This window comes from Mobula birostris, chromosome 18 (genome assembly GCF_030028105.1).
Source record: "Mobula birostris isolate sMobBir1 chromosome 18, sMobBir1.hap1, whole genome shotgun sequence".
NCBI lineage: Eukaryota > Metazoa > Chordata > Chondrichthyes > Myliobatiformes > Myliobatidae > Mobula > Mobula birostris.
In genome coordinates, this window is record NC_092387.1 from 39,681,537 (window position 1) to 39,695,907 (window position 14,371).

At 42.6% G+C, this 14,371-nt stretch overlaps 1 protein-coding gene across 1 annotated transcript in view; it reads right to left on the reverse strand.

Annotated features, from left to right (window-relative positions):
• Positions 1 to 14,371, reverse strand: part of ptpn20 (protein tyrosine phosphatase non-receptor type 20) — a 412,353-nt gene that overhangs the window by 17,994 nt on the left and 379,988 nt on the right. Inside the window, exons 45-46 of the mRNA XM_072282567.1 lie at positions 13,084 to 13,415; positions 11,164 to 11,379 (exon numbers count right to left, since the gene is read on the reverse strand). Coding sequence (XP_072138668.1) covers positions 11,164 to 11,379; positions 13,084 to 13,415 — 548 coding nt within the window. The remainder of the gene's footprint in view (positions 1 to 11,163; positions 11,380 to 13,083; positions 13,416 to 14,371) is intronic.

Genomic DNA, 14,371 nt, shown 5'->3' on the forward strand with positions numbered 1-14,371 from the left:
TTCTTACCCAAAGGGTGCTCTGTACACGGAACGAACTGCCAGAGGAAGTAATTCAGTCAGGTATATTAATAACATTTAAAAGACAATCGAATAGGCACATAGAAAGGAAAAATTTAGGATTTGGGCCAAACATGGGACTGAGTAAGATAGGAATTGTGATCGGCATGGACTGGTCAGGCTGAAGGGCCTGTTGACTCCATGACTCATTGCCAGCTTCATTGGTTAAAGAAATAACTAAAATGGTACAGATTTGCGGTGGCAGGTGTTATCAGGCTTTGCAGTAAAAGAGGTTTCTTGTGGAAGGATGGGGAGCTAGAACAAGTAGTCGTCTACTTTTGGGCTTTGAAGTGGTGATGCAATAATAGCCTGCACCCACAGTGACCTGAGGTTATCCTGAATCACGACGTCTGACCCTCTGTCTATGCACCCACACCAGTGTTGTAACTCTTTGTTACTTTGTTACTCCATGTCCCATGCAGCACAAGAAAAACACAGTAGGATAAAGAATACAATAAAAAACACAACAATTATAAATACAAAAGATAGCTTATACATATAGATTGATCGTCTGTCCGTTAAAATGACCCTCGGCACAGAAGTGTCTGTACTTAAGGTGACTGACTGGAAATGATAAAATGGTGGTGGTGGGTGTGGAGGATTGGGTTAGTGAGTGGAGGTGTTGATCAGTCATAGATAAAATGGTAAACACAAGGAATTCTGCAGATGCTGGAAATTCAAGCAACACACATCAAAGTCGCTGGTGAATGCAGTAGACCAGGCAGCATCTCTAGGAAGAGGTGCAGTCGACGTTTCGGGCCAAGACCCTTCATCAGGACTAACTGAAGGAAGAGTTAGTAAGAGATTTGAAAGTGGGAGGGGGAGGGGGAGATCCAAAATGATAGGAGAAGACAGGAGGGCGAGGGATGGAGTTAAAAGCTGGACAGATGATTGGCAAAAGGGATATGAGAGGATCATGGGACAGGAGGCCCAGGGAGAAGGAAAAGGGGGATGGGGGGAAAAACCCAGAGGATGGGCAAGGGGTATAGTCAGAGGGACAGAGGGAGAAAAAGGAGAGTGAGAGAAAGAATGTGTGTATATAAATAAGTAACAGATGGGGTACGAGGGGGAGGTGGGGCATTAGTGGAAGTTAGAGAAGTCAATGTTCATGCCATCAGGTTGGAGGCTACCCATTCTGATATGTCTATCCACGGCCTCCTCTACTGTCAAGGTGAAGCCACACTCAGTTTGGAGGAGCAACACCTTATATTCCGTCTGGGTAGCCTCCAACCTGATGACATGAACATCGACTTCTCTAACTTCCGCTAGGCCCCACCTCCCCCTCGTACCCCATCCGTTACTTATTTATATACACACATTCTTTCTCTCTCTCTCTCCTTTTTCTTCCTCTGTCCCTCTGACTATACTCCTTGCCCATCCTCTGGGCTCCCCCCCTCCCCCTTTTCCTTCTCCCTGGGCCTCCTGTCCCATGATCCTCTCATATCCCTTTTGCCAATCACCTGTCCAGCTCTTGGCTCTATCCCTCCCCCTCCTGTCTTCTCCTATCAGTTTGGATCTCCCCCTCCCCCTCCCACTTTCAAATCTCTTACTAGCACTTCCTTCAGTTAGTCCTGATGAAGGGTCTCGGCCCCAAACATCGACTGTACCTCTTCCTAGAGATGCTGCCTGGCCTACTGCGTTCCCCAGCAACTTTGATGTGTGTTGCTAGGTAAAATGGTGGTGGTGGGTGTGGAGGGGTGGCTTAGTGAGTGGAGGTGTTGATCTGTCTAACTGCTTGGAGAAAGTAACTGATTTTGTGTCTGCTGGTCCTGCTGTGGACAACTTCAAAACAGGCACTTCATACAAGAAAACCCAGTGGTCTGAACAGTCATTTTTGAGATGTGAAGTGCTCAGTTCTATTCCAGGCTGGTAATGCATTAGCTATCCAGTTTATTGAAAGATAATGTATTTCTAAAGTACTGAGAACATCTTTAGCATGTCCAATTCACTGCATAATCAATGAATTACTTTTGGAGCTCGTTTAAATGGGTAAATTCAGTGATGATGAGTTGATAAAATCTTGAACTAATCTTGCACTCAGCAAGATCCAAAATTCAGCAACAGATCATTGATTAGTTAAACCTACCTTTGGTGAGCCATGCTATGGGGAAGTGTTGCCTGCTTCACCCATTATACACTGCCTTTCTTCACATAATGCCAAGGGATCATTTGCAACCAATGAACAAGTAGCTCATTTCCTCCTTAGATAAGGCTCATTGACAGTACCTGATCAAGTTGGCGGGGCATTTAGAGAGGGTGACACAAACCTGCAACCTACTGCATGCCACCAACTGAGCTAAACGGGAAACAAGAGATGTAACCACTGACGTCATGAATCCTATCTTCTGGGCAAATTCCACAGCATCAGAAGTCAGGCAAACGGAACAGCTTCTGATTTGAAGCAGTTCTGTATAACATAAAGCCCTTGTTAATGACAGATTCCCAGGCTTATTATTTACAAATCGTTACTAGTATCTGTGATTCATGTTTTCTCCTTATCAATAAAGATGCTTCAAAGCATGAGTTACAGTAAAAGGAATGTCTAGTTATGCCTGACTATTGGCATCATCTTCAAAGAACTAACACTCCAAGCTAGACCTTTAGTTCACAAACAAGTGGGTGTTAAAAGCTCTTGTGAATGAGGTATCTAACATGGGAATTTCTGTTTTTTCTCTACATAACTCCTGTTAATGCATTGCAAGCATAATTCATTATGTGATGGTTTACGAGACATTGAAAAATACAAGACTGTTAAATTATTATTAAAATAGCCCATCAAAATCAGCCAGCTTTCATTAACATGACACGTGTGAATTAGAGTCAGACTGTGTAGAAGCAGGCTCTTCAACCCAACTTGTCCATGCCAATCCTCTTTCCCAGTGACCTAGTCCCATTTGCCCACATTTGGCACGAAGCCCTCTAAATGTCTCCTATCCAAGTACTTATCTAGGTGGCTTTTAAATGTTGTGAATGTTTTGCCTCAATCAGGACACCTAGCAGTTCATTCCAAATATACTCCACCCTTTGCATGAAGCTGCTGCCCTAGATGTCCCTTCTAAATCTCTCACCTTTGATCTTAAACTGATGCCCTCCTGTTTTTAGCAGCCCCTCCATGAAAAAAAGAGACTTTGTACTTTCACCCTGTCTATGCTCTTCATGATCTTATATAGTGTATCAGGTCACCTCTCAATCTCCTGCGTTCTAGAGAATGAAGTCCTACTTCTCTTTGTAACTCCCGCTGCATCCTCATAAATCTTTTCAGGTTTAATAACATCTTTCCAATAACAGGGTGACCAGAACTGTACACAATACTGCAAGTGCAGCCCCACTGACAGCTTACGTAACTGCAACGTAACTTCCCAACTCCTATACTCAGTGTTCTGGCTTATGAAGGCCAGCATGCCAAATTCATTCTTCATTTCATTACCTACATGTGAATTTGCTTTCAGTGATCTATGCTCTTGTACCCCTAGGTCCCTCTGTTCCATATCCTTTGTCAGTTCCCTACCATTCACTCTATAAATCCTATCCTAGTTTGATCTCCCAAAGTGCTATACCCTGTGTCTGCGAAATCAAACCGCAGGCAGAGCACTCTATTTGTAACATAAGATAATTGGCATTTAAATGTGGAGACTCTTCTGTGTTGTAATCATGTTCAACCTACTGCTTACATTTACTCTTCTATCTCATCTCCTCCTGAACAGAATTCTGACAGGGGTCCTTAGGAGTTTGAGGAGACTTGGTATGTCAACAAAGACCTGCCAATGCCTACAGATGCATTCTTACTGGTTGCAGCACCATATGGTATGGAGGGGCCACTGCGCAGGATCAGAAAAAGCTGCAGGGAGTTGTAAGCTCATCCAGCTCCATCATGGGCTCTAGCCTCCCCAGCATCTAGAACACCTTCAAAAGTCGATGCCTCGAACGGGTGGCATCCATCATCAAGCAGCCCCATCAGCCAGGACAGGTCCACTTCTCATCGCTCCCGTCAAAGAGGAGGTACAGGAGCCTGAAGATGCACACTCAACGTATCAGGAACAACTTCTTCCCCTCCATCATCACATAGCTGAATGGACAGTGAACCCATCAACACCACCTCACTATTTTTCTTCTTTTTTTGGCTCTCTTTTCTGCACTACTCATTTAATTAATTTTAGATATATTTCTTATTGTAATTTAAATTTTTTGTTATTATGTATTGCAAAGTACTGCTGTCTCAAAAAAAAATTCATGACATATGCCAGTGGTATTAAACCTGATTTGATCTCCTTGCACACACTGATGTAACTAATGCCCATTTATTGCTTCCCTATCCATCTTTCAGGAACCCAAACTTCCTTTCCAAGTGAAGTAGTGTTCCTGGCATGTCTATCTTAGAGTCTTTAATTTGCTCCAAACAGTGAAACTAAGCCCAGACTGAAAGGCTGCTTTGCAGAATGTCTCTGTTCAAATTGCAAAAAGTCATGCCTTTTTAATTCTGACCTGTTACGCCATTTCAATGAAGCTCAGTGTAAACTGAAGGAAAAACAACCCATCCCCTGACTAGGCAAAATACAGCCTCCGGTACTGGACACCTGAAATCAACAATTTTTGGTTAATCGGTAATTGTAATTCTAATGTTTCTTCAGGTAATTTTATATACAGTTTGGTTTTCACCATCTTTAAACTTAGCTAGATATATTTCCATATTTTCTTATTACAAAGAAGGCCATTTGGCTGATTAATTCTATGCTGGCTCAGAGAGCAATCTTCTTCCTCCATTAATAGTCCCATCACTGCTGCAGATTCTAACATCAGTCTGTTCATGACAAGTGGAGCACTGAAAATCTGGTGTCAGACAGTAGAGTGAAGAAGGTATCCTTCAACTCTCCTCCCATCTCAGTCCACCAACACCTCCAGTCTCTGTCTCACTTCACCCCTCTCCTCTTTCTGCAGGTCATTTGCCCTCTCAATCTTCAGTCCTTTTGCAGATTTGACCTGAAGCATCAATAATCCTTTTTCCTTACATATGCTATTTGACCTGCTGAGTTCCTCCAACAGACTGTTTTTTGTGTATTATTTCAAATCCCTGAAGTTTTTGATAGTGAAACTCTTGACTGTATTTTGACTCCTTGGGTCCTCGCCCTCCTCACTCCATAGACGTTTAGGTCATCGAAAACTCCTCTGCCTAACTTCTAACTTGCACCAAATCCCAATGATCTTCAATTCCCTTGCTTCTGAATTTACTTTTAAGTTCTCATCCTTGATTACAAATCACTTTCACAGAATTCACTGGGAAATCAATTCCTCTTTGCATGCACTGAGTGCAAATATTATGGTATCTGTAAAACAGAGCAACACACACAAAACGCTGGAGGAACTCATTAGGTCAAGTATCATCGACAGAAAAGAGTAAACTGTAAGCATTTTGGGCTGAGACCCTTCTTCAGGACTGTTAAACAGAGCTCACCTAACATTATCAGGAACCCCTCCCATTTTGCTTTTTCTTTCTTCCTGGAGATACAAAAGGCTAAGAGCATGAATCACCAGGTTCTAGGACAATCCATCCCACTGTTATCAAACTCTTAATTTGATTCCTTGTATGCTGAAGGATGAATTTTTGATCTTCCAAGCTTCATGGTCGCCCTTGAATTTTCCTGGTCTACCTGCACTTCTCTGAAGTGTAACACTATGTTCTGCATTGTTTTCTTTTTATTATCTTGATGTAATTACTTGCCTGGATGACATGCAAACTATAGCTTTTCACTTCCTACCATATGAATTTAATCAAACAACATTTGAGATCAAGTAACATCACTGAGATATTAGGGTCCAGAACCAGTTTGTAGTTAGTCAAAGGTCATTGAGATTGGAATTGGTTTATTAACATCACATGTACCGAGATACCATGAAATGCTTGTCTTGCATACTGTTCATACAGATCAGATCATTACACGGTGCACTGAGGTCAAACAAAGTAGAACAATAACAATGCAGAATAAAGTGCGGTACGGGTCAACACCATGGTGCAAGATCATAACAAGTTAGATTGTGAGGCCAAAAGTCCACCTGCCATACAAGAGATCCATTCAAGATTCTGATTGCATTGGGATAAAAGCTGTCCTTGAGCCTGGTGGTATGTGCTTTCAGACTTTTGTGTCTACTGCCTGATGGGAGAGGGGAGAAGAGAGAATACCTTGGGTGAGTGGGACCTTTGATTATGCTGGCTGTTTTTCTGAGGCACTTGAGAAGAATGCATAGAGGAAAGGCTGGTTTCCATGATGTATGGATCTGTATTGATGGCTTTCTGCAATTTCTTGTAGTCACATGCGGAGCAGTTGCCATATCAAGCCATTATGCTTCCAGGTAGGATACTTTCTCTGGGGTATTGATAAAAATTGGTAAGGGTATATGGAGACCTTCCAAATTTCTTTACTCTCCTGGGAAAGCAGAGGCGTTGGCATCCTTTCTTGGCCATGGCATCTACATAGCTGGAGCAGGACAGGCAATTAGTGATGTTCACTCCGCGGAACATGAAGCTTTCAACCCACTCAACTTTAACGTGTATGTGCACATCTCCTGTCTATATCAATGCTAGTAAGGCAGCAACGAGCAGTGCCCATGGAAAAGTTGGAAGATGGTGAAAACATTGAAGTATTGTTTACTGGGGAGAAATATTGACCAGCAGGTTTATGCCCCACACACCACCAACCACACCTGGTATGTGGGGCATAAAACAGCGAGTTTCAGATAGCTTTAGAATGGAGCATTGGGAAGGTGGGGGTATAGGGCTGGGTAGGGGCCATCGAGAAGTAGAGCTCCATTGTCCAGACAGAGCAAACCATTGGATATGGGCTTCAGCAGCTATGATGGGGAAGAGTCAGGAGACATTATGGATGTAGAACAGTGATGAGCTGAAATACGTAGCACTGAGCTCACCTCCAGACCAAAGATGACCCGAAGCTGTTGAGAACTGCCAGGAGGAGTCATTGGTTGCTGCTGTGCTCCTCATGAGCATCATCAAACAGGTTTGGCTTCCGCCCTTCTAAAACTATCCAAAGATTGAAATCTGGATCTGGTATTTTGTTACAGAGTCAAAAGAGTTGGTTGTACCTGACAAGGTCCTCAGGAAGGGGAGGTTTGACCCTCAGAAGGGGAGCAGTGGAAAGACCATGGGCAGGGCTCTGTCAGAGAGTCCTCAGATAGAATGACATTATGTGATCATCCACCACTTAAATTGTATTTGGAAATCTTTGTCCTGTGGCCACAACTTCATGGTGGTAGCAGGTCCAGAGGTGACCATCGACCCAAGTATCTTATAACTCAGAAAAATGGGCCGTGGTAAGGAGTAAAGTGAAAAACAATTTTACTTAGCTCATCTCCCTCAGGCTTTTCTCTCATATTTTAGAAATACATTTTTCAACTATTAACAACAACTTTTAGTGTCAACATAGATTACTTCACATTTATCCATTGTCTGTATTCTGTCTGTTCAGATGATAACATTTTCTCATTGTCGGCTTCTTAGAATTTCATCCCTCTGCCTCTGATCTTTCCCACACATACAGAATCTACTTAAATGGTCGGTATTTATGGCCTTATCAAGATCTTTGTATAAACAACGAGAAACAGAAAGCTTGGGATTGATCGTTGGCGTAGGTTGACTAGGATCAGCTGTGAAGTTAGAGCCACTATCATTGATCACAAACATTGCTTCAAATTATTTAGAAAGTTTATCATGCAGTTCTCCAATTTTCCTTTTGTCACAAGACCTTTAATATCAGTGGCAAGTCTCTTGTGAGATGCGTTATCAAATGCCTTATGAAGGTCGAGATATATCTACCACATTATATCTTGTCAATCTGGAGTTTTCAAATATCTTCCTTCACTGTCTCAATGCTCGACATAAATCTAGCCTGCTTTGAGAGTTCCAGCAATTACCCTTGTTAGCTGTGCAGGAATTTCTTTGATTGCCATAGATGTCAAAAGTTTTCTTATTACAGATCCCAAACTAATAGACTGATAAGGGCATATTTAATCATCCCACGCTCCTTGTGGAAGGACAGTTATTTCTAGAACTAACCCTATTATTCTTTGGCTGATGTGAAATTGGGTTAAAAGAACATATTTAATAATGTACAATGTTGCCTTTTATTCATTTTCAAATTCAGGAACAATGTTCCAGCTATTCCATTCCCCACGAAGGGAAGTTTTAGACCAAAATTTTGGCTTTGAGGTAATGCATTGTGTCACTTTTTATTCTCATTAAGGACCATAAATAATCCCTTGCTCCAAAACTTTTGTCTCAAGTGCAGTGTATGTGCATTAAGGAGGAGCAAAGATGAGACAGAGGGACATTCTGCAGACCGAAGTATGAAGATGCATGAAATATGATCTAGCTCCCACACATTTGATAATATTATAGCTTTCTCAACAGGTATCTGGAAGAGGAGTGTGTCTAAATACTTTGAAGGTGAGAATGATTGAAGGGATGTGCTCCTGGTTCTGGGCCTTTCCAAGAATTGTGCCAACATTTACTGGAGTGAGCACTGGGCTCCATTCCTTCAAGAATATAATGTGGTTTAACCACATCCTGAGCCTCTCTGCTAGTTAAGTTTCTTCACAAAGATACCTGCACTCCTTGCAATGGTGATTTCCTCATTCTTACCACTCATTCCCAGTGCAATGCGAAAAGATTATCTAGTTCCAGGGCAGCAGTCATAGGCATTCCCAGAATATAGCATAAATCCTTGCCCACACAATGAACAGCACTGACACTCCCCCTGCCAGTCTGATGGTGCCTCCATCAGCAATGCATAACCAGTCTCCAGACCCCACCCCCTACCAACATACAGTCAGTGACCTATTCCCCTGAACTAAATGCTGTGCTTGAAGTGTCCCACCATCGACTCATGTAAATGGCCACCAATATGCCTTAGTCCCCTCCTCTCAACAGCCACCACACTCCACCCACCAAGTATCTCATCTTCACTCTTCACTGCACATGAAGACCGCTGAGATCCAGGGAATCCCAGAGTGATGCCTATGTTGGCAAGCTGAGGACTACCCTCTATTCCATCCCCCACCCCATCTCTCCCCTGGGCTCATGACAACTTTCTGTGATACAAGAGATACAAGAGATGCTGGAAATCCAGAGCAAAGACAAAATGCTGGAGGAACTCAGCAGGTCAGGCAACATCTATGGTGAGGACAACTTTCTGTACCTGGTCTATGACAGAACAACTGGACCGCACTGATTACAAATGAAGAATGTACAACATCCCATCTCTTGCTGTCATCCTCATAGGTGTCCTAGAATATCTGAGCAAGAAGCTCTCACTCAATGGCAATAAGACCAATGAACTGATTGTAGGCTTCAGGAGAGGGAAACTAAAGGTCCATGAGCCAGTAATCAGAGGATCAGAGGTGGGGATATCAGTAACTTTAAATTCCTGGGTATCACTATCTCAGAAGACCTGTCATGGACCCATCATATAAATATAATTGCAAAGAAAGCACAACAGTGCCTCTAGTTCCTCAGGATTCTGTGGAGATTCAGCATGTCATCAAAAATCTTTGCAAACTTCTATAGGTGTGCGGCAGAAAGTATACTGCATTACAGCCTGGTATGGGAACACCAATGGCTTTGAATAGGCAATCCTACAAAAGGTAATGGATTCAGCCCAGTACATCACAGGTAAAACCCTCCCAACCATTGAGCATATCCCCATGAAACGTTACCTTAGGAAAGCAACATCCATTATCAAAGGTCCTCACCATCTAGGCCATGCCTGTCTCGCTGAAGCCATTAGGTAGAAGGTACAAGTGCCTCAGGACTTACAGCAATAGGTTCAAGAACAGTTACTACCCTTCAAGCACCAGGCTCTTGAACAAAAGGGGATAACTACACTCACTTAAGGTCTCTTTTATCTTGTTATTTCATGCTTGTTATTTATTTCTATTTATTTATATTCACATTTGCACAGTTTGTTGTTCATTGATCCTGTTTACAGTTACTGTTCTATAGTTTTGCTAAGTATGCCAGCAGGAAAAGAATCTCAGAGTTGTATGTGGTGACATGTATGTGCTATGATAATAAATTTTACTTTGAACTTTACCTTTCCCTACCTACTAGTTTTGCTAATCAGTGGTGCAGGTAATTAAATCTTAGCCATTAACAACACATCTAAATTGGTATAGACAGCGTTCAGCAGGCATATTAGAAACAGGTGAAAGTCTTTCACCTCCCTGAACCTGCTACCCCACTCAGGTCATCTGTTCCTCCACCTCTTTACCTTCCTTCCCCATTCCAAATACCTCAACCAAAAGGTTCAGTAGCTGGCGATCCCAATTCTTTAACCTCATTGGTGATTGCGCTGAGGTTGGTGCAGAGGAGAGTCACCAGGATGTTGCCTGAGGTGGAGCGTCTCAGCAATGAGGCAAATGGTTTGTTTTCCGTGGAGTGGGGTGTAATGAGGAGAAACCTGACAGAGATTTACAAACCTCTGATGAGTGTAGATAGGTCAAGTGTATAAATATGTGTGTACAGAGGTCATAGGTTTAGGGTAAAGGGTAAGAGGTTCAGAGGGGATCTGGGGAAGAATTTTCTTTCATGCAGAATGTGTCTGGAACCTGGAATGCACAGCCTGAGTGGTGGTTGATGTAGATAATCTCACAACATCTAAGAAGTATCTGGTAAAACACCCGGGTTGCCAAGAAATAGAAATAAATGGACCGAGAGGTGGCACGTGAGGCTAGAATAGTTGAAAATTTAATTGTCAGCATGAGATAATGGGATGAAGAAACTACTTCTGTGCTTTGGGATTGTAGATGGTTCCAATTTCTACCAGCACTTCATTAATGAGTTCAGGAATTCCATCCGAACTCTCTCATAAACAAAACAATTGCTGTCATACACCTAAAGCACTAAGGAAATGAATCTGAGTGAGAATCCAAAGCCTGACCGAGTGCTTCAAGGTTGTGGAAGGGTCTACCTAACTGGAAGGAAATGATTGCCATTGTGTGGTGTAGTGCACATATTATTTGATCAGTGATGTACTGGGAGGCTGATTTGTGCCACTTTAGAGAAATGCATCCTTGAAAGCCAAGACTATTTCCTGTACTTACACTGAGTTCCTTGTTAATCAGGCTCAGGAGTACATGGGTGCAGATCAGGACCCCACTTCTCCCGATGCCAGCACTGCAGTGTACGACTAGTGGCCCTCTACGGTGGACATTCGACATGTACAGAATAAAGCGCACAAGCTGCTCCGATGAGCTTGGGACGCCATGGTCAGGCCAGCTAATAAATTTCAGATGATTGACATGGTGTATTTCTCCAGTCTGTAATAATTAAAGACACACACAGTCATCAAATCCTTGCCATATCTAGAATACAGAATAATGCAATGACTTTTTTTAAAAATCTGTTTTTCTTTTATTAACACAGTTACTACTTTATTCTTAACAGAACGCATTGCCAACTCACTAAGTTTGAGAGGACGCACTAATCAGCTGACATTCACTCACAGAGATTTTACAGGCTTGGCCTCCAGATAATTTTCCACTTTGGGAAAACACAATGTCATCCCTTATGATAACTTGGAGCAGCGTTTGAAATTGCTTTAATTTATTATTAGTATTATTGTTATTGCCAAATGTACAAAGATGCAGTGAAAACTTTGCCTTGCAGATTCATTACACAGTGCATTGAGGTAGAACAAGGTAAAACAATAACAGTCCAGAATGAAGTGTAACAGCTACAGCTAAAGTGTAATGCCAATAAATAATAAGGCACAAGATCATAATGAATTAGATTGTGAAGTCAGGGATCCAATTTATTGTCCAAGGGAACTATTTAAAGGCCTCATAACAGAGGGGTAGAAGGTGTCCTTGAGCCTGGTGACTTGAGCTGGGCAACTTGTTTGACCGTAGTGTAATAGTTTTCTCTCTTCCTGCAAAACGGGTTCAAAATTAGATCTTTCAATTCAACACTTTCCCATCTGATGAAAGGGTAAAAATACCACAGCAGAGGAAAAGGCCAATCAGCCCATCAAGTATGTGACTACCCTCTGAGAAAGTTACAAGTTAGACCAATATTTGCTTCACCCCTCCCAACCAGTTCTTCCCTGTAAATCTATTTATCTCGAGTAGTTGCCCTTTTCCATTTTAAATGTTGTTGTTGAATCTGCTTTCACCATTTTTTCACATTCATACTGGAATTCACGGTCCATGTACAATCCAGATTCCCCTCCATAGATGTCTGACTTGCTGAGTTCCTCCAGTATTTTGTATATGTTCCTTCAAGTCTCCCCTGGCTCTTTGGACAGACACCTTGTTTGATATTCTCTTGCTACTGCAGTGACAACTTCTCCTCATGTTTAAACCTTCATCAATTTGAACCGTTCAATAGGTTCAATGTCAGAGAAATGTATACAATATACATCCTGAAATTCTTTTTCTTTGCAGACATCCACAAAAACAGAGGAATGCCCCAAAGAATGAATGACAGATAAAACGTTAAAACCCCAAAGCTCCCCCAACTCTACCACCCACACATCCAAGCACTCAAACGTGCAGCAAAGCATCAATAAAGACAGAGACTTGCAATACCCCAAAGACTACTCATTCACCCGATAATTCGACATACAACAGGTTCTCTCTCTCTCCTAATAAAAAAAAGTGTCCCTGTTTCACAACGAGAGGGGAAACATAACAAATGGCCCGTTGATTTATGATATTAAAAGTCTGTTGCGTTGCTTTTTCCGAGCTCTACCCCTGGACAGTCAGCACTAAAAAGGCACAACTCTCCAGGCACACAACCCCCAGTAGCTAACCTGCTGCTCCCAATGTTCAATCCCTGATACACATTTCCACTGCTCCCTGGGTCCAATGATCCAATATGTGAATAAGCAGGAATGGAAGAAAGCCACCCAAATGTTATTCCTTAAGAATAAATCAAAAGCATACTTTCATTTGCTTACACCAGCGAGCTAACATGCAGTGCCTTGCAGTCAAGTCTAGCATTGTTCCTAGTTATTGGCTTACCTCAATCTCTGCCATCTTTATGATGCTTATTTCAAAATAATCCAGCTCCTGGTGATTTTCCAGCATAAGGAGATACCTGTTGACTTTCATTGGCTTGTACATTTTGTCAGGCCAGTAGCCATGACACTTGACCTTTCCCAGCTCGTGCTGGTGTGTCATCATGGCTATGACGTCAGCCTTGTTTTCCCAGATCATTTGCCAGAAGTCACTTGTGGTGCCGGGCAGTGGTCCTTGGCAGGCAATGTACCAATACTCCTCAGTGCCAATCGGCATCCTGATGTAACTTGCGTTGATATAGCCATGGTCTCCGATGGGAACACGAGTTTTGTCATCTGTGATTTAGGGAATAGATGCAGTTCACAGTGACAGGGCCAGCTTAGTGAGCAGCACACAGAAAATGAAACCCTGAAACAGGCTACAGGAAATCTCCAATAATCTGCCAGCCAACTATCTGGAAATTGTGATGGTTTACCATCTATTTCTCCACTTGCTGTTCCCACACTCCCTAACCAGTCATCGGATACTGGTCTCTAACATTCCCACCATTCACTCAAGCCCTAATTACAACATTCCCAACCACTCACGGCATTCCCGGTTCCTGTAGTCCCCAACCATTCACCTAAGACCTGGTTACAACATGCCCAGCCACTGATGGGATCCCTGGTGCCTGCACTCCCCTGCTATTCACCCCGAGCCCTGGTTACAGCATCCTCCAACGACTCACCAGAGATCTTGTTCTTGAACCCCCTAACCAGTCACCAGGGTCTTGATTTCAACACTCCCCAGCAACTCACTGGATCCCCAGCTACAACATTCCAAACCAGCCACTGGATTTCTAATTCATCCCCTCCCCCTACCATTCACCAAGCGCTGGTTACAACATTCTCCAAATACCCGCTAGAGACACTTTTCCAGCAACCCCCTCTAACCAGGGTCCTATTTATATTTCTCAGCTACTCTCCGGATCCCAGGTTCCTGCAACTCCCAGCCACACACCTGAGCACTGGTTGCAAAACTCAGTTTAAGCTTACCTGATTCTGTTGGCTACCCTCCCTTTAAACACATGTGCTCCCTTGAGACTGAAATGTTTCTATGTACTATCTTTTTAAAAGTGAAATGGAAGTGTATTGAAGTCTTAATAATAACATCAGGTGTTGGCAAAATCTGCTGGGTGAAATCAACACAAATGTTGAGAGTTTTGGATGGGATAAAATTGCAGCAAGCTACAGCACAAAGGCGTTTTGATAAGTTAGGACAATTAGTTTTATATTCCGTTTCATTTAGAAAA